General features: G+C 35.9%; 1 protein-coding gene across 1 annotated transcript; it reads right to left on the bottom strand.

The window, feature by feature from the left end:
- Window positions 1-16048: 16048 nt before the first annotated feature.
- LOC134539472 (chondroitin proteoglycan 2-like) lies at window positions 16049-20178 on the bottom strand. The gene is made up of 2 exons (XM_063381543.1): window positions 19887-20178; window positions 16049-16919 (listed from the first exon to the last, which is right to left on the bottom strand). The coding sequence occupies exons 1-2, from the start codon at window positions 19891-19893 to the stop codon at window positions 16300-16302; spliced, it is 627 nt and encodes a 208-aa protein (XP_063237613.1). The 5' UTR covers window positions 19894-20178; the 3' UTR covers window positions 16049-16299.
- Between the last annotated feature and the right edge of the window lie 1417 nt (window positions 20179-21595).

The following is a 21595-nucleotide window of genomic DNA, read 5'->3' as shown; positions in this document are numbered from 1 at the left end:
GGTTAAGTAAGGAGAATATTTCCTTTACTAGCGACATGCTCAAACCAAACTTGTATAACCTCATAAAGAAGCACAAACCTTCGCAAGTGCAGTACTCGGCAGACAGACTATTGGTAAATAGTGGCCACACATTACTTCGTCTGCCCCCTTATCATCCGGATTTGAATCCGATAGAAAGCATATGGGCTAAAGTTAAAGGAGAAGTCGCTTCAAGAAATGTTTGGCAAATGTAAAAAACTTTGCGAGGAGATATTTAACCGAATGGGTCCAGAAGATTGGATACCGATTTGCAATCACGTCAAGACACTAGAGAACGAATACTGGGATAAGGATGTGCGTTTTGACTTTGAATTTGATAAAGTGATTGTTCAGTTAGGTGATGCAAACAGTGACAGCAGTGACGTTTACACATCAGACTCTTCGGATGGAACAGTCAGTGGCGTTGAAGAACTGAGGTAGTGCTTGGAACGTCAGTGGTAAGTGGTCAATGTTTTCTGCTTTTCTCTACCTGCTGTGAAAGGTCGCCGTATCTGCTATACACCCTCCTCATCCACCCGACCCCCCACACGTGTTGCAGACCCTACTCCTCATGTAAGACGTAGCTCAAGCTCGCAGTTATATTGCGCCGAGTGTACGTAACATCCTATTAAATAAGTTCTATTTGATAATTTAATTACATTTTCAAGCAAAGTTTAGTATTTGATCCACACATACCTGTATCACTTTGTGTATAAATGAGAGAAAATTAAACATGGCTTAAGTTTACAGGCCTGCCAGATCCACGGACAAATCTAGCTATTTATGCACACGTACGTCATGCGGGAGTTACTGCAGAAAACATTGGCACTAATTTAGAATGAGTTATAATGATAGTTTCATAATATGAAAATACAAAATGCTAAATGAATGATGTTTGGTTGCACAGAAAACAGTTAAAATATAAATGAATGTGAAAAAGCATTACAGTTCATTTAAAATTTATTTCTAGGCAGATAGAATGTATTAGCACAAAGACTATTTTTAAAAATTGTTTACGCACAAATAAAGGTAGGTAGAGTTCAATTACATTGCATAGGCCAACAATAGTTTTGGTTCCAGGGTATTTGGAGCTGATTTCATATGAATTTGGTACCCTGAATCCAAATATGGCGTTAGTTTTTGTCTAGGAGGTAAATTTCTAAGATATAACGTTTAGTGAAATGTACGTTTTACGTTATGTTAGGGTAAATCCATGAATCTAAAAATTAAACCTGAAATTCTTCTTATTAAAATACACAAATATTATTATATTATACAAATATAATTATAATATACAAATATTACCAGTATGTACTATTATATATTTAAATATAGTATCAAGTCATCGATGGAATCAAACTAGTCACTCAACACTGGAAGCTACTTTTTCGTGAACTTCTTGAATAATCTTGGAACAGACCCTTTTTAAACTCCAGCAGTAATCTGCCATCATGTGCGTATCCCATATTCCTTGATAGCGATCCTCTATATTTTTAATATCTTAATGAAATCTTTCACCTTGCTCCTTACTGCTGTCTTCTAAATTTTCAGGAAAACGGCCCAGGTGGTTATGTAAATAGTGCACTTTAATACTCATGTTGCACCTAAGGGATTTGAAATTTTTAAACATATCGTTTACCATTTCAACATTGTTTTCTGCTTTTCAATGACCAAGAAAATTTCCGACAACTGCAACAAATGAAGTCCAGGATTTTCGCTCAGCCTCATTGATGGAATTTATGAAGGCTAGGTCCTTAATGAAATTTCTTATTTATGGGCCGATACATATAATTATTTCCTTACTCGGTACTTCCCCTGAGTGAGGAACCGGGCGTCTTGCAGAGACTAAATCAGGATAAGTCCACTTACTACGGTTGTTTCGATTGATTCCAGTAATATTTTCTAGACAGAAATAACAGTTATCGATGTGGTTTTTGGGTGCTCTTTAAACCATCGGTACGCCGAATTTCAAACTTCTTTCTTTTTCCGCTAGTCCATTGGCGTAAATGTTCTGTACAATTTTACAAACCTGATGCGGTGCCCAGGTTTTATCCTTATCACCAAGCCTAAGACCAAAGTATCCATGATAAGCTCTCTTTACAAGGTCACTAACAGTATTTCTATTATCTTTTAATGTGTATTCACCGCATATGTAGCAGAACACATCAGAATCACAATTAAACGTAATGTACGCAATGACCACACAACATTCACGCAGTTCAAGCGTTTAATGAAAACGAAGCACATTTGGAAGCACAATCACTAAAAGGAAGCACATTTGGAAGCACATCTAACCCTAAGGACGTACATTTTCACGAATATTCAACTCAGTAGTTTGCGTTCGTTAATTTTACGTTAGGATACAATGCCACCATCAGTCATTGGCTACAACAGTGTTTTGGCTCCAACAATCAATGACGTCAAAAGTATTCGACTCCAAATAGTCTTAGGCCTAACGCTATTTGACTACAAGGCTAAGAGGCTTCGAAGATACATGGCTCCAACTGCATTATTTTATAAGATTACAAGGCTACTTGGTTACGTAGCTACAAGTCTACGAGGCTCCAAGACATCAGGGTTATGTGACTGCGAGCCATGAGGTTACGAGACTATGCGATTGCGAGTCTACAAGGTAAAGTGATCCCGAGGCTATAGGACTACGAAGCTTCCAGAACATAAGGTTACGAGACTGCGAGGCGACAGGACTACGAAGCTTCCAGGACAAGAGGCTACGTGGCTACGAGACTACTTGGCTCTAACTACAATAGCACCATTCAGCGGTGAGAGTTAATTTATCTCATGCAAAATAACTTGTTTAAAGTAGTGTCGATTCTTGTCAACAGATGACACCACATGCTGCTTACAGGTAAATATTATTTAGTTATTTTATGTGGGATTCAGGATGCTCACTAACGATCGCAAAAGAAGGATGGCTTCGCTAAGCACCAAAGAGAAGGAAGTTCGTCTTGCTTTTTAGTGATTTTCAGATGTCTCAGAGATTATTATTATATATAACTGAGTAATGATATTATCGTTTGAATTCAACCTGATAATAATATTACAAGTGAGGATTTAGTATCAGAAATTCAATTAATTAAATTGGACTCTGAAAAAAATGACATGACTAATTACGTAAAACATTCCTTCATGCATAAATCGGTTTCTCAGAAACAACCAGAAGCATTTGGAGACACCACAAGATTAATAACCAGGAGCACACGGAGAAAACAATCATAATATTGACAAGAATAATCGGGAGCACACGAAGAAAACTGTCACACATTTTCTTAGATATCAGAAAAATCACAGAAAAATTGTCAAAAAATAAAAAAAATAAATTACAAAATTACAAAAAAAGCTGGCTTGTTCTATAACTCTATCCTTGTTCTACAAATGAGAAGTTCACAAGCTGACAGAAAAATTTTTGTAATTTTGTTTAATTTTATAAATGTTTTTAACTCAATGCATCCAGCATTGATAGCTAAGAACTAATTTCATATTATGCTGACTAAGGTAGTGATTAATTTTTAATCTTTTAATACTATTTTTCATCCGTTGCAACAATAACGTGGTTATATAAATATTGGCGTTGCACCAAGGTTTAAGATAATAATAAGCTGGTTTTAAATAAATTCGATCTAGTTTGATAGTAAGAAAGTTTCTATTTTTTTTTTCTAGTTTCAACTCCTGTTTTTTTTCAGCCAAAGTTTAAGATAAAGTTTAAGATTTATAACAATAACGGATTTTATAGTATATATATTAAAATTGTAATGAATTTATTTTTACTTTCAAACCTTGTTATTACCACCCCTTACAGTAATGTTTGGTTACGTAAATATTTATATTAACAAATGTTTTAGACATTATTTGAGGGTTAAAGAAAAATAAGAATGGATTTGATATTGTTCATGGTAGGGAAGTTTTATTTATTTTCTTAATTCAACCCCTTGCAATAATATTTTTAACTATCAAAAATTGTTTCAGACAAAAGCTAAAGAAAAAGTTATAAGATATACAAACAATTTGAACGGATTTGATGGTGTACCTACAAAGGGAGTTTTGTTTAACAAATATTTATCTACCTTTGCAACAGTTGGTTGTATTAGAAACTGTTTTACACAAAAGTTTTAGATAATATTTATAAGGTTTACAAACAGTTTGAACGAATTTGATAGTCTACTTTGTAAGGGATATATTAAATTTGTTGTCTTTCAACCCCTATTTTCTCCACTCCTTGCAGTAATGTTAGGTAGTACAAAATATTTTAGACAAAAGTTGGAGATGATAATGTATGATTTTACAATTATTTAGAACGAATTTAATAGTGTACATGGTAAGTAAAACATGATTTTTTAAAAATTCTACCCTGTTTTTTCAATCCCCTGCAGCAATGTCTCAAAAATTGTTACAGACAAACGATTTAGGTAAAAATTATAATATTTGCAAATAATTAAATGGATTTGAAGGCGTATTATTAAGGTTGCTATGAATAATTTTTTTTATTTCAACCCCTCTTGAACCACCCTTTGCAGCAATGGTTGGTTGTATCAAAAATTGTTTGAGACTAAAGTTTTAGATAAAAATAATAAAATTTACAAATAACTGGTACATATTGATGGCGTGGTTACTAAAGTTGCTATGAATTAAAATTGTTTAAAATCAGTTTTAAATATAAATTATAAGATTTACAAACAATTTGAACAAGTTCGATGGTGAGCATACGAAAGGAGATATAAATTTTTTTGTGCTTCAACACTTGTTTTTTCCCATCCTTTACAGTAATGGTTGGTCGTATAAAAAATATTTCAGACTAAATTTGTGGATAATAATTTATGGTTTTACATTAAATTAGAACGGATTTAATAGTGTACATGGTACGGGAACTATGAATTTATTTAAATATAACATCTGTGTTTTTCAACACCTTGCAGCAATGGTTCATCTTATAAAAAATGGTTTCAGACAGAAGTTTTAGATTAAAATTATATGGATTACAAACAATTATAACTGATCGTTGGAGGGTATACGAAGGCAGATATTATTTTTTTGTCCTTCTATCCTTGTTTTTTACACCCCTTGCAGTTATGGTTGGTCGTATCAAAAATGTATTTAGTCAAAAGTTTTTGGTATTAATCCTACGAGTTTTTAAACTTTCAAACGAATGTGATAATTGCCATATTATAGGGAAGTTATAGCGATTTTTCAGTTTTTCAAACAACTTTCCCCATTTCTACTCTTTTGGTCGGATATTGCCCTTTAATGAACCCGACCAACATTTTCCATTACGACATTCTGTGTATAAAGTTGGAAGTTATTTGTGAAAAATTACGGCAGTTATCGTGTCCATAAAATGTTATATATATATATATATATATATATATATATATATATATATATATATATATATATGAGTATACGATGGTTTTGGGGTGTATGGACCACGAAACGAAAAACTATTTAAAATTTTTCCGGAAGTCGCACCAAGGTAACAGCTACATTATTCCAAATCTACCGAAAACAATTCGTAATATTTTAAAAACCAGACACAATTAAATAGTTTCACCGCTCTCGTCCATTTGAAACCTAACGTCGGGAGAAGATAGAAAAAAAACCCCCACCTACCTATAAAAAAAGTGAGCGAGTCTTTCGGTATTCGCCAGAGATATGTAACGAGCAAATGCATGTGTTATCATGTTGCAAATACACTTATAATACGAAACTCGGACACGAAATTTAATTTAGAATTCTTAAAAATAATGCCGAGCGTGATAAATAAAACAGAGTGTTTTCAACTATATTTCTTGATTCAAATCACACGTAGTTTCCGCACCCGCCGCTAAAATTGGTTGCCGGAAAGCTATGTCAAATATTGAATAATTTTATTAGCAGACCAAAAATGTAAACTGGGTATATAATACAACGGCTCCGATTAAAAAGAAAATCCTCAAAACAAATACAAAATCTATTTGTACCTGAGTTCCGACAAGTAATTTTATTCAACGTTGCTAATCTTGTTAAAATTTACAAAACAGTTAATACTATATACTTAGTTACCCTTTGGCTTTGTAGTCTTTGTTTTGCACCATCCGCGATAGATGGCAACACCTTGGTTACATTTTTCCGTTCCATGTGACTTCCGTTCCATTCATGAAATGACTTGTACCAAATGTCGCATACCGAGAGCTAAGGTGTTACTCATAAAAAACTTATTGAGATGTAAATGATGTAATTTACTAGTCATGGCTATCAACCATTTCTTTCGTTTTATTTTTAATGAAACTATCCGAAACTTTAACATATTTATAGTTGTGCTCAAACAACACATAAACATAATTTATTTTACATTTTCCTTTACTTATACAAGTATAAATGCTCCAGAGTGATGTATGTCAAAAGTTGTTGAGTACGAGTTTTAAAACTTTCAAACGAATATGAATTTGTCATATGTGTCAAGAATTGTTAGACAGAGGCAGATATATTTGCGCAAAAGTACACCAGTATATTATATATGGAACCAGTGTCACTATATAATTGTATGTTCACAAAGTAAATTGAAAGAAGATGGGCAAGGGAGAAGACAAACTCACAGATTGTGTAAACCCACACTGACCCAACTAAAACTTAGAATCTGTAAGAAGTTTCGGGGTTAGGGAGAGACCTAACCTAGGTGCGTCTTAGGCTGAAACTTATACGCCTAGTCATGCTGATATTAGTACTATGTGGGTAGAGGGTTGTATGCAGCATGTGCTTTGTGTAGGGTTTGGCCAGCCATGGCAGCAATCGATGCCATGACTAACTATAACTAGTTAATGTGGCCCGAGTTAATACCTGCATAAACATAGGGAAAACCCTTGGTTCATTCATGCGGGGTGCGATATGCGTGCACTATAGTGTGGGAAAATACAGGATAAAGAGAAACTTCCTGATGAAGAGTTGGTATGGCTAGAAAATCACAAAGTTGGGTGATTTAATATTATAAACAGATATGCAATTTGTGGCTACATTCAACACCCACACGGCTTAGAGAAACAATTAAACTCTAAGAGAGGAATAAAATTAATGCATTACAATCTGGACAAGCTTTCATCTATCTGGAAACATCCTTAACACCATGGACAGGATTATTATAAACTTTAGCAACCCACTTAATAACCTATACACGACATTGATCACTCTAAACATGCCTCAGACCACCCTGAACACACTTATGATCATCTTGAACATGTCTCTGACTACCCTGATAATGCCTCTGTCTTGAAAATATCTCTACCTACCCTGAACCCACGTCTGATTACCTTGAAAATGCCTCTGAGCACATTGAACATGCATCTGAACACGCTGAACATGCCTTTCATCACACTAAACTCGCCCCTGATCACATTGAACACACATCTGATCATCCTGAACACACCTCAGACCACCTTGAACACGCTTGCGATGACTATCGACACGAGCCTTATCACTCTGGACACGTGTTTCGGGCCTTTGCATAGCTGTGGCTGGACGTGGTATTTATTGCCATTTATTTGCCTTAGTGCCGTGTCCCTGTGGGAGCATCTGCCAGGTATGATACCGGCGCAAACGTGTTTCTCATGTCGCAATGTTAGACGACTTGATGTAGGCTTTTGGACATACGCCATTGCTTAGCACATGTATGTCTGCAGAAGAAAACTACCAAAAAAACACAAATTAAGCAAAAATTGCTGTTATCAGGATTTAACGCCACACACTATTCCACAACAGGAATATGGTCAACAAACAAGGAAAAAACAAAGAAAAATGGACTAACAGAACGAAAAAACCCCCACAAATGATGACAGCACAAAAATTCCGAACCCAAAAAAATTCAACACAACAGTTGAAACGAGACAAAAAAACACATCAAAACGAAAAGACGAAACAAACACAATAGTTTTCCAAAAAAACAAAAAACAAAAAAAAGAGAAACGAAAAAACCCCCACGAATGATGACAGCACAAAAAAAATTGAACCCAAAAAATTCAGCTCAACAGTCAAAACGAGACAAAAAACACGACCAAACGAAAAGACGAAGCAAACACAACAGTTTTCTACAACAGAAACAAGCGACTGCGGGAACTGCTATCTGCTCCCGTCCTCAGGCAGAGACGCACATGGTACGGAAACACAGGTGCGTCTGAGAAGGGGCTGGCCGCCGTTTCCTCATATGCTCGGCCGGGAGCGTGTGACAGCGATACCAGGAACTCTTATGAGGGTATTTATCAGAAAATGGACTACATCTTGCTCAGCCAATGGCAGACAAGCTGACTCCTCATTGGCTGTGCACCATGGAGTTAAAGCGGATTGGTTATTGTAGGCTGAGTATTGGCTATTGTTTTGTGCTGCAGGGATGTTTCTCTCTTAATCAAAGGGATCCACATATTTTTTAATTCAATGCCTTGCTGGCTGAAAATATTTTTATTGCTAATAATGAAAGCTGATTCTTTGATTTTCCTTTTTATTTTATCGGGTTCCTGTATGAGTGGTGTGGAGTCTTCCCAGAGAATTTTGTGGCTATTTTCCCATGTATGTTCAGCAAGTCTGGATTTTAGGGTTTCACCCTTCTTGCAGTTGTTTTTGTGTTCTTTGATTCGGGTGGATAGAGCTCTGCCAGTTTCACCTATGTACACGTGGCCACATTCACAGGGGATCTGATACACACAGTTGTGGGTTTGCAATTTTAAAGCTGACAACAGCAATTTTTGCTTGATTTGTGTTTTTTGTCATTTTTTTTGTAGTTTTCTTCTGCAGACATACATGTGCTAAGCAATGGCGTATGTACAAAAGTCTACATCAAGTCATGCACTCCCATTGCACAAATCTTTCAAAGATAATCCCAATGTTAGACCTTGTGCTCATTAATTGATAAGCGATGGCGCGAATTGGCCATGAACCACTTCAGGTCTGACCTGCTAGCCGGGAAGTGTCTATTACGAGTACCTGAATTACACCGAGGTTACTTCTCCCTTTGAATATTCCGTTCGGGATTTGTTTGTTACTTTCTCTAAGCACAACATATTATTGGTGTTTTGAAAGAAAATTTTCATTAGAAATTATCACACTTTAGATTAGTGTTATTTAAACGTCTTACACTTTGCTCTCTGCTGAAAAAAAACCGTTTTTTAGGTACGTTATCAATGAAATGAAGCTCAAGTGTTAACAATTTCGAAATATGGTAAGATAGATAAGTAATAATGTCTTGCATCAAGGTCACTAATCACGCGCCAGTGTACTGTACCTAGTATCTGAAATATTTTATTGTCTCCACCTGTCACCGTCGTGTAGATTCGTGAACCACGGCCGTTTGCGTGTTGGCTCGTCTTGATGGAAATAGTTTATAATAGAAAAGACGGGCACAGGGCTTGGGGCTTGGAGCTGTGGAGCGAGTCAGTGACAGATCGTCAAATGAACTTCATAGAATGAGGAGCATGATTTTGCTGGACTATTTGAAAATCAACACAAATGGATCCATTCAGCCCAGGTGCCTTGCCCACCCCTCCCCTCTATTCCCAGACATCCGACAAAATGGATCCGGTCAGGATATCCTTCCCTCCATCTCCTGGGCATACGGGTGTAACCTGTAGTAGGCGGCCATTTTGTTGTCTGCTGTTGGCCACCATCTTAGTTCTGAAGCTGGAGGTAGGTGTCGCCAGTGTCACCGATGATATTTATTTTGTACAAAATTTTTAGTGTAGTGGCTTGGAAGTGGACATAGGGATGCTGACTATGTAGAGGTTAGAATGCAGAGACCTCAGCCACTAGGTTAAGAGTTCAATTGGGAAATAAATAATGAATATATTCTTTAAAATATTTTTTTTAGTTGTTAGGCCTAAGGGAGGATTTGGTTTTAGTGTTGTATGCCAGGGATCACTCGGGTATCTTTAGTAGCAGCTGCCATCGCTAGAGTGTGCCAGGCTAGAGTACTAGTGTCGTGTTCTAGGACTCGCAACGTTAGTTACAACTATTGCTAGTAGAGGGCACTGACTGTCTTTAATTATTGTTGTTTTTAACAGAGGGTGTCACATTTAAATTTAAAAAAAAAATCTGCACCACTAGAATATACCTCACAATATTTCGAACACCATTTTTAATGGCTTTATTGTCTGCTAGTGTCGCTTCACCCTACTGCTATATTACCCATAAAGATAGGTCTAGCAACTTACCTTCATTCTCCGTCAGCTTAGTGAAGCACTCGGTGGCCTGCGAACTAACGGCCCATTATTAACATTGTGTTATATGGAAGTTTCGTATAAATGTGGGAATATTTTTTAAAATTTTGTTTCATTTTAAACGTTGGGTAATGTTTATGATTTTAATATTATTTGGGAGCTTTGTAGGGGTTCAATGCATAGCAATAACATGTAAATTTGCCGCAATTGTCAGTTAAAAGTTGGAGTGTTGAGAATGCGAATCCCAACCAAACTGAGATCTCCAATAAGAAAACAGGTTTGAATAATTAGTGCATATTTAAATCAAGAATATTCGTTTGATATACATTTTAATCTTCAGGCAAGTGTAATTTTTTCAATTGTGATCTTTTATCCAGTAATTTTTTTATATTTAACACGGGGAAAGTTCGAGTCGGGGCTCACCGATTTGTCCTGAACTGTGCGAGTAGAAGCAGGCAGGTGCACCTTTCGAGGTCCTACAGTGTATCGCCTGAGTGGGCGCTAGGGAGCGAGAAAAAGCTCTTTAAAGATTTTAAATTATATTTGGCCGTTACTTTTTTCTGCTGTATGAGTTAAGCGGCGTGGCGTAGAGGTCAAACGCAAAGCTTGGTGATATACCAGCTCATATTCAATTCCTACCTGTACCGTTCATTTTACAATTTAATTTTTTTATTTATCACAATATTAAACTATAAATACAGATTTTAAATATATTTAAACTGTTAATTTACATAATTGGGTAAGGTTTTGAATAAAATAAACATTTAAGAAAAATTATAGCAAGTTATTATAAACTGTGATTTTTATTTATTATCAGAATAAAATATATATTGTTTCCATTTTCCAATAAAATAACACGTTTTATGACAAATCACCGCAGACCCGTGGCGAGACTATGTTCACAACTGTAGAGATTTTTACAAACGGTAGGAAAAAAAAAGTTTAGTAATGGTCAACTAAAGGATTTGAAACAGCTCTTAACGCACGAAAGAGAATAAAGTAAAAAGGATAAAATGGGGATAAAAGGCAACAAAAGTTGCTACATCTTTGCTAAACGTTGCTATTGAAGGACAAAAGTTAAAAATAAACCACGCTCTATAGTAAATGCAATTCAAAAATGTATCATTAAAACAATTCCTGTTAAAATACATTAATTAACTATCTTGAAGCCCGCGGCGTCGCTCGTGCAATCTCATGTTTTTTTTTTTAAATATTACCATTGAAAGAAAATAATGTGATTAATTGCAAACATTTTTACTAAATAAATAGACAAAAAAATTTGTCCGGCGCATACAAGAAATGTTTCGTAACATAACCGTTTAAGAATGATAATTTTTAAAGTGGATATGCGTAGTTTTTTGTTTTTTAAATTTTAAGTATGTATCAAGTATCTGATTTAAAAATTCTGTTCTATAGTGTTCGAGTATAAATTTTACGTTGATGAAATCATATTTAGCTCCTTTTCATTTCATAAAACAATTTATAAAATTGTTAAACACGCATCTATTTCATTTTTACTATGTTAATGCTATCGTGTACACTAACACTTTTATTAACTACGGTCAAAGCCATGCTTGGAATAATTAAGTAAGTTCATATTATTACAAATACTCCCATTACTTAAGGATATTTTATACAATCACATTTTTTTTAAAAGAATAGTACAGACATAAAATTTCATATCTAAAGTATTAGTTGAGTTTTAGTTTGCTTAGTATTACTTAAATAAATTCACCGAAGATTTTTACTTTTTCATGTTTTACTACCACGCGGATGCCCATGTACAAATTCAAAACTTAGTAAATATGGCAATATCCGTTAACCAAACATAAACCAAACACATCCCGTATTTTTTCTATTTTCCGCAGATGTGAAATACAAAATAGTTATAATAAACTTATAATTATATTAAGTTTAAATATAACTTACTAATACTGAATTAATGAGATTCACAACTTTTTATTTTTTAAATTATATTAATTGCTGTTACAACTTAAGGGATGATATTTCGGAGAACGTTGAATAAGAAGTACACTGAAAGTATGTTTATCTATAATAATTTCCAATATCTTAAATCGAGTTTAATTTGATCAGATTATATTTTTTTTTAAATTTGGAAACCACATGTACAATATCTCAGCTTTTGAAAACTAGAACTTCAGCAAATAGTAAAAACGAGTTGGTAGAGTTTGCATGTTTACAAATCATACAGCATAACTTACATCCTGCTTGATTAGCTACAGAAATAAGACTTTCATAATAAAAACAGACCATCTTTCACCCCTTTTGCAGTAGAATAGGAAAAAAAAGTTAAACATGCTATTAAATCTTAATTCGTACGTTATTCTTGCTCAGTTTATCACTTATCTTAATTTCCTTGGATATGTTTCATAACTATAAAATACTTACTTTGATAAGCAAATACTTATTTGAATAAAGAATGGGTGCCATAGTGGTGCGTAAGAACGTGCAATTGTGCTGTGGCACAGACATACATGTAGTTTGTCAAATGTATATTTAAGGTTTAACATTATGGAAGTTGCAGTACTGCAGAATATACTCTATTTCTGTACAGCAGTAATTTAAGTTGTTATGTGTTAATTTACGATGCTCTATTGTTGACTTGTAATGCTTTTCGGTGTTATGTTGGGTTTGTGCATGACTGGCACGCTCCCAGTTATTCCTCAGTCTACCAACCGTGGCGGAGAGATAAGGTAAAGTCTCCCATCATAGGCGCTTCCACGACACTGTTCCACTTTTATGTAACGTTTATGGCAATTTTAAATTTTTATTTTTTTCATTGAGGTTAACTTTATTATTATTGTACTTTCGTAAGAAATCTTAAGCTTTGTTTTATTTCACTTTTCTTATTTCAAGCCTTTTGGCCTGAAAGTTTATTTTCTTCAAAAGGGTACACTCGCTATTCGACGGAGTTTCTCTTTTGTCAGTGCGCTGCATTCGCACTTTCTGCCATCCTACCGTCCCTGGCATCTCGCCTCTTTCTTGCCAAATTATCACTGACACATTTTGTACTACGCCCGCGCCGATTTTTCCCCCATGCTCCCAATACCTAAATACATTTCTGTAACCATGTTGCATGCCTTTTCACATAGGTACTATCGGCTTTTTAAAAATTATTTACTGTAAAATGCTTTCCCCACTACCTCTGGTCATCAAACTACAGATTTTGAACTGCACAACATCCAGCCTTACTTTCGTCTTCCAGAGGAAGGACATTGTTCGTGTTCCTCGTTCTTTGGCTCCCACCAAGACGCCATGATTATGTTTTCATCCGTCTCCGCAGCCAGCCGAGCTCACTGTGTTCGTCGGTTCTTCGTGTTTTCAGCGGTTTGTTGAACATTTTACTAAATACGACGTAGTCGACTCAGGAGGGAGTTCGTTCCCAAAAGTCATAATTCTTCATCACACTAAGTAGTATTACTGATCAACTATCAAATTCTCGTCACCTTGTGTGTGTTTTTGTACTACACATCAACATGGCCACTTTTTGTTTTCCTGTGATTCATCTCTATCTTCTTCTCATGGCTTGGGTATATATTCCGAGCCAACATAATAGGTAAGTGCAATCCTGTTTTTATAATTCAACCCCCTCTTTATGCAACAACATGTGACATTATTTTGGATTTTGTCATTTGTGTGTAAAACTGAATTTTTGTAATGCAGTTGGTCCTCTGTCCTTCGTCCTCCAGTTCAAGTTTTAGCTGCCTTTTTAAACTGCTGTTTTCCCGAAATAAGCTGCCTGTTTCAAGTTCAATGTTGCAAAGATGTACTACCACTAAGGGAAATATAATTTTATCTTCTTTATCATAATAACAACGAGGACTAAAAGTATTTTGATTGGACTTAAATGTTTTGAACAAAACATACAAAATGTAAAATTATCATTAAATTTATACTGATCTATAAAGTGCCATGTTTATTAATATTAAAGTATTCTATATATATTATTACGCAATTATACAGTATTGATAAATATGTCCTGATTCTTTAAATCTTTGATCACCGAAAGAAGTAATCACAAATTATGCTTTGTTTTTTCTTAAAAACCGGATAATGTAAATAAATATTTTCAAAAATAATTTCAAGAAGAAACTATTTTTAATAGGAATTTTGCCATAACAGTTGTTTTTGTAGGATGTACCCAAGCAAGCAGTAGCGGATCCAGAGGGGGGGGGGGGGGGGCTAAGGGGCTCAAGCCCCCTCCAAAAGAATCTGGGTCCACTATTGTTTTAGTGTTTGCCTTGATAAAGCCTAGCCTCAGCTGGGTCAAGCCCCTCCCAAACCAAAATCCTGGATCCGCCACTGCAAGCAAGTAATAAATCAGCCAGAAGGGGGGGGGGGGGGGACGGTTACAGTACTTCACTGTCCGGGGATGCGCGCAGTTCGGCCACCTGCCACTGCTTTCTCCTTTCTCCCCCACGTCGCACGTGTGTGGGATTTTTTTTTTTTTTTTTTTTTTTTTTTTAATTCGTTGCGTTAATTTTATTAAGCTCTTAATGTTGCTTTTATAATCGGCTTTCACTTGCGCGAGGAGTAAGTTTTACGTTATCATCAGTGGCATGCGTCTTTAGCCATACAACTGGAGTGCTAACTTCATTTTTGGCGGGATAGGTAGGTAAGAATTGCACACCTGCCAAGCGTTTTAAATTACTGGCGTATGCGTTAGTAAGTATTTGAGTCTATTGTAGCAGAATAGTTCAATTTTTTCAATTGCTCTGTTTTTATACAGAAAAAAACTTACTTGGTGGTCAGAAATTAGTTTTCTACAATTAGTGGGTTAAGAAAAGTGAAACCCCAAAACCCAATTTAAAAAATACGTAAAAGATTTTATTGACTAAAATGGGGTCACGTCAATATTGTATTAAAAATTATGTCAAGGACACCATCTCTGTTTACACTTGATTGTGTTCATGCGAAACTGTCATTTTCTCTTCCAATCATGCTTCACGAAAGAATTAGACTATGCTAGTATTGGCATTGGCATATATTTGTGGGACGCGCGTGTTATACTTTTGTTTCAAATGGGTTTAGTATTATATGCAAATGTTTGAAACAATGCGCTTTGATTTTGTTATATATAATTTAATATTAAGCAATTTTTGTGGATAATTTTCAAAAAATGTTTTTTCCAAATATGTTCAGTTGTTTAGTAAATTCAAATACTTTTTTTTTTAACTAGCGTAAACTTAGAGATTCGTTCATCTTTGAACTGCAGTAAATTAAAACCATTTTTGAAGAAAGTAAGTTTTAATTTTACTGTAAAATGTAAGTAAAATAACTACAATTACAGAAAGAGTTTTCATTTTTGGGGTGTGTTGAATCCTCTAAATCCCTTTCGCATAATTCACAACATGGGTCTTAATTCACCCACCTACTACTGGGTAACATTAGAAGAGATCTAGTGCGTGAATGCAATTACAACCGAATGTCTTGAAACTATGTATGAGCTTAGTAACTTTATTGAAGCATTGCAGTTTAAAGATATTAGGCACTATGCAGAATGCAGACATCTTGCCTTGACCTCAAAAATCATGGTTTAATGGTTATCATACCCACTTGACTTCTAACCCTCGAGTACTATATGGGCATGGGTATTTTATTGAGTTTCTACCAAGCCTAATAATAGGGATGCTAATATTATTCAAAATATTATAACAGGAATATGTCACGTTAAAGGAATTTGTATGTATGTACTTATAATTATTACAAAATTTTCATTCCTATATCGATTTATGACAAGAGTTTCATGGACTTTAAAGTTTTACATAGAATGCAAGTAGTTATGTTATTGTTGTGAAAATCATTAAAAATTTGAGAAGAAATACTTTAGTATATAAATTTTAATAAACATTTTCGTAGTGTTGTAGTAATACAAACATACATTCATAGAGCTCGAATTACATTTGAAACAAGATTTTTTTAAATTAAAATGTTAGTATGTTTATTACTGGTAGTTATAGTTTTACTAAAAATGAATTTTCAGTTAAAACTAGAATAATTCTTTATTTAAGTGCATGCGTGTGTTTTATTTCACAAAATTTTCGAAGGTTAATTTATAAAATTTAAAATGTTGCTAAAGGTCCTGTTTACGACATCTGCCACTGTACACTCTCTCCAGGTGCTCCTTCAGCTGAAGCCTTTCATAATCAGACATGATTCCAGATGCGTCGTCTTCAAACGCCTCAAAACCGTCGTCTCCGTCATCTGGCTGCGTGCAGTGGGACTTCTTGGGCAGCGTGCACACGCAGAGGCGGGCGTTGAAGTACAGCTTTTTCGGACACTCCAGGAGGACGGGCACCTCGTTGGAGCACTCGTAGAAGGTGCTGCAGTTGGCGGGGTTGGGGTAGTAGGTGGACGTGATGTTGTCCGGCTCGGCCGGGCACGTGAAGTTGACGCCCGCGTCGCCGTCGTCGAGCGACAGCGAGAACAGGCTCGCCGATTTGGGGCAGTCCGAGTCCTTCTTGAAGGCGCACGTGCGGGTCTTGCTGCTGAAGAAGGTGTTGGCGGGGCAGGCGAGCAGCTTGGCCTGGCCGTTGTCGCACTCGTAGAAGGTGCTGCAGTTCTCGGGGTTGGCGAAGGGCACCTCGATGGTGGTCTCGTTCTGGTCGGGGCACACTATCGCACTGGCCTGCCGCGACATGGGCACGGCGAGTGCGCCGCTCGCCAACATCATCAGCGCGAGCACCTTGGTTCCTGCATAGGAAAAAAAAAACCTTCTGTTCACCACCAAGCCCAAAATTCTACCCGAGTTCTTTCATAAGTGACAACACTGTTACGGAAAACCTCATTGTATTGTTGTTTTCAAATTGGAATTCTGACATTTAAGAAATCAAATACGAGCAAGGCAGATGGACATTCATCGGCAGTCGAAAAAGAAATTATCCAGGACCTAAAAAGAGGAATTAAATAATTTTGTGTGTAACGTTGGATGAATTAGTCTGTGGAGTGGGTGTCTGTTATAAATTGGAAGTCAACTGGTTAGCATTTAGATAGAAAAACAAATCGTAGCTGTATAAAAATTAATATGCTTACAATTTCTTTAATAGCTTAAAAAGAACTCGCAAAGGAGAATCGTAAAGATGCCATCATGTTGTGAATATCGCTAAAAAAATATGATAACAACACATATGCCCCTTCCAATAAAATTCCTGTATCCGCCGCTGTGTGACTGCTGACACGTGGTCGCGTTTAGGCGACGAAACGACTTTTACCACCAGCTGTCATTTATTTGGTTAGGTGGAGAAAACGCATGGAAGCAATGCAGGCGAACAATAACCCATAATAAACTCGAACCCAAGCACAGACACAAAATAAAATGTTTATAAACTTGTGGTACGTGTGTTAGGGGGTGATAGGTTACAACTAGACAAGCACAAATCACCATACAATGTCTGTTCGGAACTCAGCTGGTGAAGCGCTAGAGGACGGTACATGCTGTGTTGTGAAATAACGAAAAACAAAAGAGAAAGGAAAAGAAAGTCAGGACACGTGGCGTGGTCTCTCTCATTGCATACTGTTAAAAAGTATCACGTAAAATCTACAAAGAACGCTGGTTAAAAATTATCCAGGGATCTTCATAAAATATTCGTTACTTTTGTAAATGTACGGGTAAAATGTTACCTTATTTTGAACACGAAACTATAAGTAACGGCAAAAAATATTCAAAAACAGGTTACTGATCATGCAAAATTTTGATTTCTTCCACATGTGCGTTTACCTTGTTTATACCGAAAAAAACAGAGTTCGTAAGTTGAAATACGGCGAAGTTTCTACGAAGATGCAGTTATTTGAAATTACGAAGAACTCTTCGGTCACTTGAGGTGAATTATTCGTTGAAAAGTCCGTATATTTACTGTAACTTATAACAGTGCACACGTGGCATTACGCTTGCAATTCGCAAATAAACCCCTTTCGCAGAGATGTTGATGAAGGAAGGCTCTGAAAGATTATCTGATGTTGAAAAAAAAAAAACATTCTCGGTACCTACAATCTTTGTCGTTCCCTTGCACTGCCATCCCCGCAAGCCCATGCATGCATCGCATGTCAGCCTTCTCTTGCATTGTTAACGCATCCATCTCTTTGGAGATCCGCAGTGCAAATGACAACGGTTTCTGTGAACTGTACGATTTATATTTCTAGCCATTCCACAAAGCCACGTGACTGGGCAATGTCCACCTCTATATGCGCGCATTTCCATGCTTACCATATTGTTGGTTGCTAGTTCTCACCTAGAAACTCAGAGGCATTCACTTTACTTAGGTTAGGGTACTAAGTGTCTCGGCTACAAAAGTTCTGACATTAAAAAATAACTAGAAAATAATGAATAGGCCTACTATATGAAACAAGTGTTTGAAAGTTTCAGTGTATGACGTTAGCTTGTAAATTACTTCTTATGTCTGTAAAGTCGGTTTACGGACGATAATTTTACTTGATAACGTTATAAGAAAACATTGATATAAAATTGCATACTTTTGAGAATTGAATTTAATTATTATCACTGAATTATCATTATTTTGTTTAATACAAAGAAGCAGTTAATTGAAAATTACAATTTTTTTCATTGAATACTAAATAAAAGCAGTTGACTTTTTATATGATCGTTTATATGAGATAATAATTTTTTAGTCAAAATTGTAACATAACCTACCTATTATTACTGCACTCGCCGACCGATGCTACTTTTTTTAATAATCAAAGAACAAATATATTATATTATATCGCTAATCAAATTCTTAAAATGCAAGAATTTATTACATTTTTCCCCGCAATTGTTGTAATAAACAATGGAAACCACATTAACTTTTCTCTTCACTTTATGAACTGTTGAAAAAACGGTTCAAGTGTAGGCTGTGTGCTGCCGCTGTCTCTCTTCTACTCGGACGCATCGGCCGATGGAGTGGAAGAGAGATAGATGCGTTACAAGCCGATTGTGCCTCTCTATCGCTTGTTCCGCGCTCTCGCTTGCACGCTCCGCTCAGGTGGAACTTGACAATGAATCATGCTTTTTTCGTACATGCAGCCGGCATTCATCGATTTAAAAGACGCTATCACGTCAAAAAATGCGTGAGGTTTATCTTGACATATAGGGCACGGAGTGAGTTGAAGAAACTTCTGTCTGACTAACAGACAACGCACAGCCTAAACCGGTGAACCTAGAGATTTGTTATTTGGAGGAAATATTTCTTAAGTACCTTGTGGGTGCACCAAATAGGGATATTTAAATTTCATCCCTGAAGGGTTGTAAAGGGGTGTAAGAGTTTGTATGAAGTGAAATACAACTCAATGACTCACTCATCTCGAATTCTCAGGAACTATAAGATCTGCATACTCGAAATTTGGCACGTGCACTCCTTTTACTACATAGACATACGTTAAGTATTTTACAAAAATCCATTCCCAAGGAGTGTTGCCGGGACCTTAAAGATAAAAATTTCCCGTTTCTCAAGTATATGTCTTAAAGACTTAAATTCAGCAGTGATGTTCCTGATATTACATAGCATTCAAGTGTGAACGAGGTTTTCCGAAAATCAGACCTTAAGGGTGATTTAGTCTGAGCAACGCCGGATAATTCAGCTAGTTAAACGTATAAATGTCAACAGAAAGGCAAGGAAGCCCACATATGTACAAAAAATGGCGGCAAGCAGGGCCAAGCGCACTTACCGGCCATGTCGAGAGTGAAGTGTGCTCTGCCGGGCGGAATGATTCCAAGCAAGGAAGACTGAGTGGACAGGTTGTCTCGCAGCCTGGTTATATGCCTCCCTCAGCCGGACACCGCTATCTGGCGTCAATATCGCCTTCCAATCACTGTCACCCACTTTATCTCTACCCTTGAACACCGCCGCACGCAACACGTTTCAACACAGGTGCATGATTCCTAGAATAGAAGCTATCACAATTACAAGGGTATTGCATCGAACACAGCTGATAGTAGAAAATGTGACTTAACTTTGGCAGAGAACACTGTCAAGTAGACCCTCAAATAATGAATTTTTCGGTCCCTTCAAATTCTTATCTTTGCATCAAAAATTAGTTCATTAATTAATTTTCTAATATTCACTTTCTTCCTACCGCCATACCGATGAATTGAGTTTTTTTTAAACAATAACTCTTGTGCACGATAATACAACATACCATTTGGCTTTTTGCTTTAATTTAAAATAAACTTTTGATAAATCTCATCTATTCGGTGTCTGACATAACATATCTCAGTTCCCGAAATGTTTCCATTTTTTCGTCGGGCAAACACTATTGTGTTCGCCTGTGCTATCTTGTTTGTCACCCAGAGCTTATCAGTCATTTTGTACTCGATGTTTTGTCTGTTTTATTGATCATCATATTTTCTGTATTGGTTTTTTTTCCACTAACATAATACTTTTTGTGGAATTCCATACGTATTGATTAATTTCTTTTGACAATACCTTATCTTGGATGGCGTGTATTTTTGTTGTATTTACATATTTAACTAAACAGCCTTGGTTTTATATTACAGAAAAATGTTCTGAAGTGATGCATGATCACAATATTTTACCGAATAACCTCCTTCCACTACAACAAACCATTAACGAACACAACCTGCCTGGTATTTACAGTGGCTTTTGCGGTGAAAGTGGTACCAACAACACAGCTCCAGTGTTTTGTGAGTAATTGCTATCAATAATCTAAGAAAAAATGCAGGGCTTTCGAAATAAAAAGAGGATATTCTGAAATAATGATTAATTTCTCATACAAAAATTTACAATTTTAATTTTTTAGTAATCAAATGGCTATACAAAACCGTTATTTATTTTGTCTTCCGACTGTACACGATTACGCTATCACATTCATTGGTACGATATTTGTCGTCTGTTATAATTAGACCAACTTATTTCAAATCCTCCTATCCTAGCCTCATGTTCCACCTTTTTGAATGGGTCTATTGGATACAAAATATTCGAAAACTCACCCAAAATATTTCGGGAAAAGATTTAAAAAAAATTGAAATACAGATTATAAAAGCCTCTTACAGCATATCTCAATTCGTGAGGGTGATTTTCGCCCTACAAAATCAGTTTTAGAAATTGTATTTGTGCAAAATATTGACTTTATATTTATACATATTATAAACAAAAATTGTAACGGAGTTTTGTCTGTTTATGGAATAAATAAATAAAGCAGGTGTATTTTTGGTAATTTAGAAGTGATACAAAAGCCAAAAATAATTTTTACAAATTTTGTCTGTTAATTTGTTACAGTGTCACGCAAAAAATATCAAATTTATGTTAACGCAATTTTGCTCGTTAGTATGCTTATATATGTCAAGAAGAAACATTTACGACTCGAAAATTTATAACCCGAGCTTTTTAATTGTTTCCGAAGAACGCGATACAAAA

This window comes from Bacillus rossius, chromosome 1 (genome assembly GCF_032445375.1).
Source record: "Bacillus rossius redtenbacheri isolate Brsri chromosome 1, Brsri_v3, whole genome shotgun sequence".
NCBI lineage: Eukaryota > Metazoa > Arthropoda > Insecta > Phasmatodea > Bacillidae > Bacillus > Bacillus rossius.
This window is presented reverse-complemented; position numbering and strand designations above follow the sequence as displayed.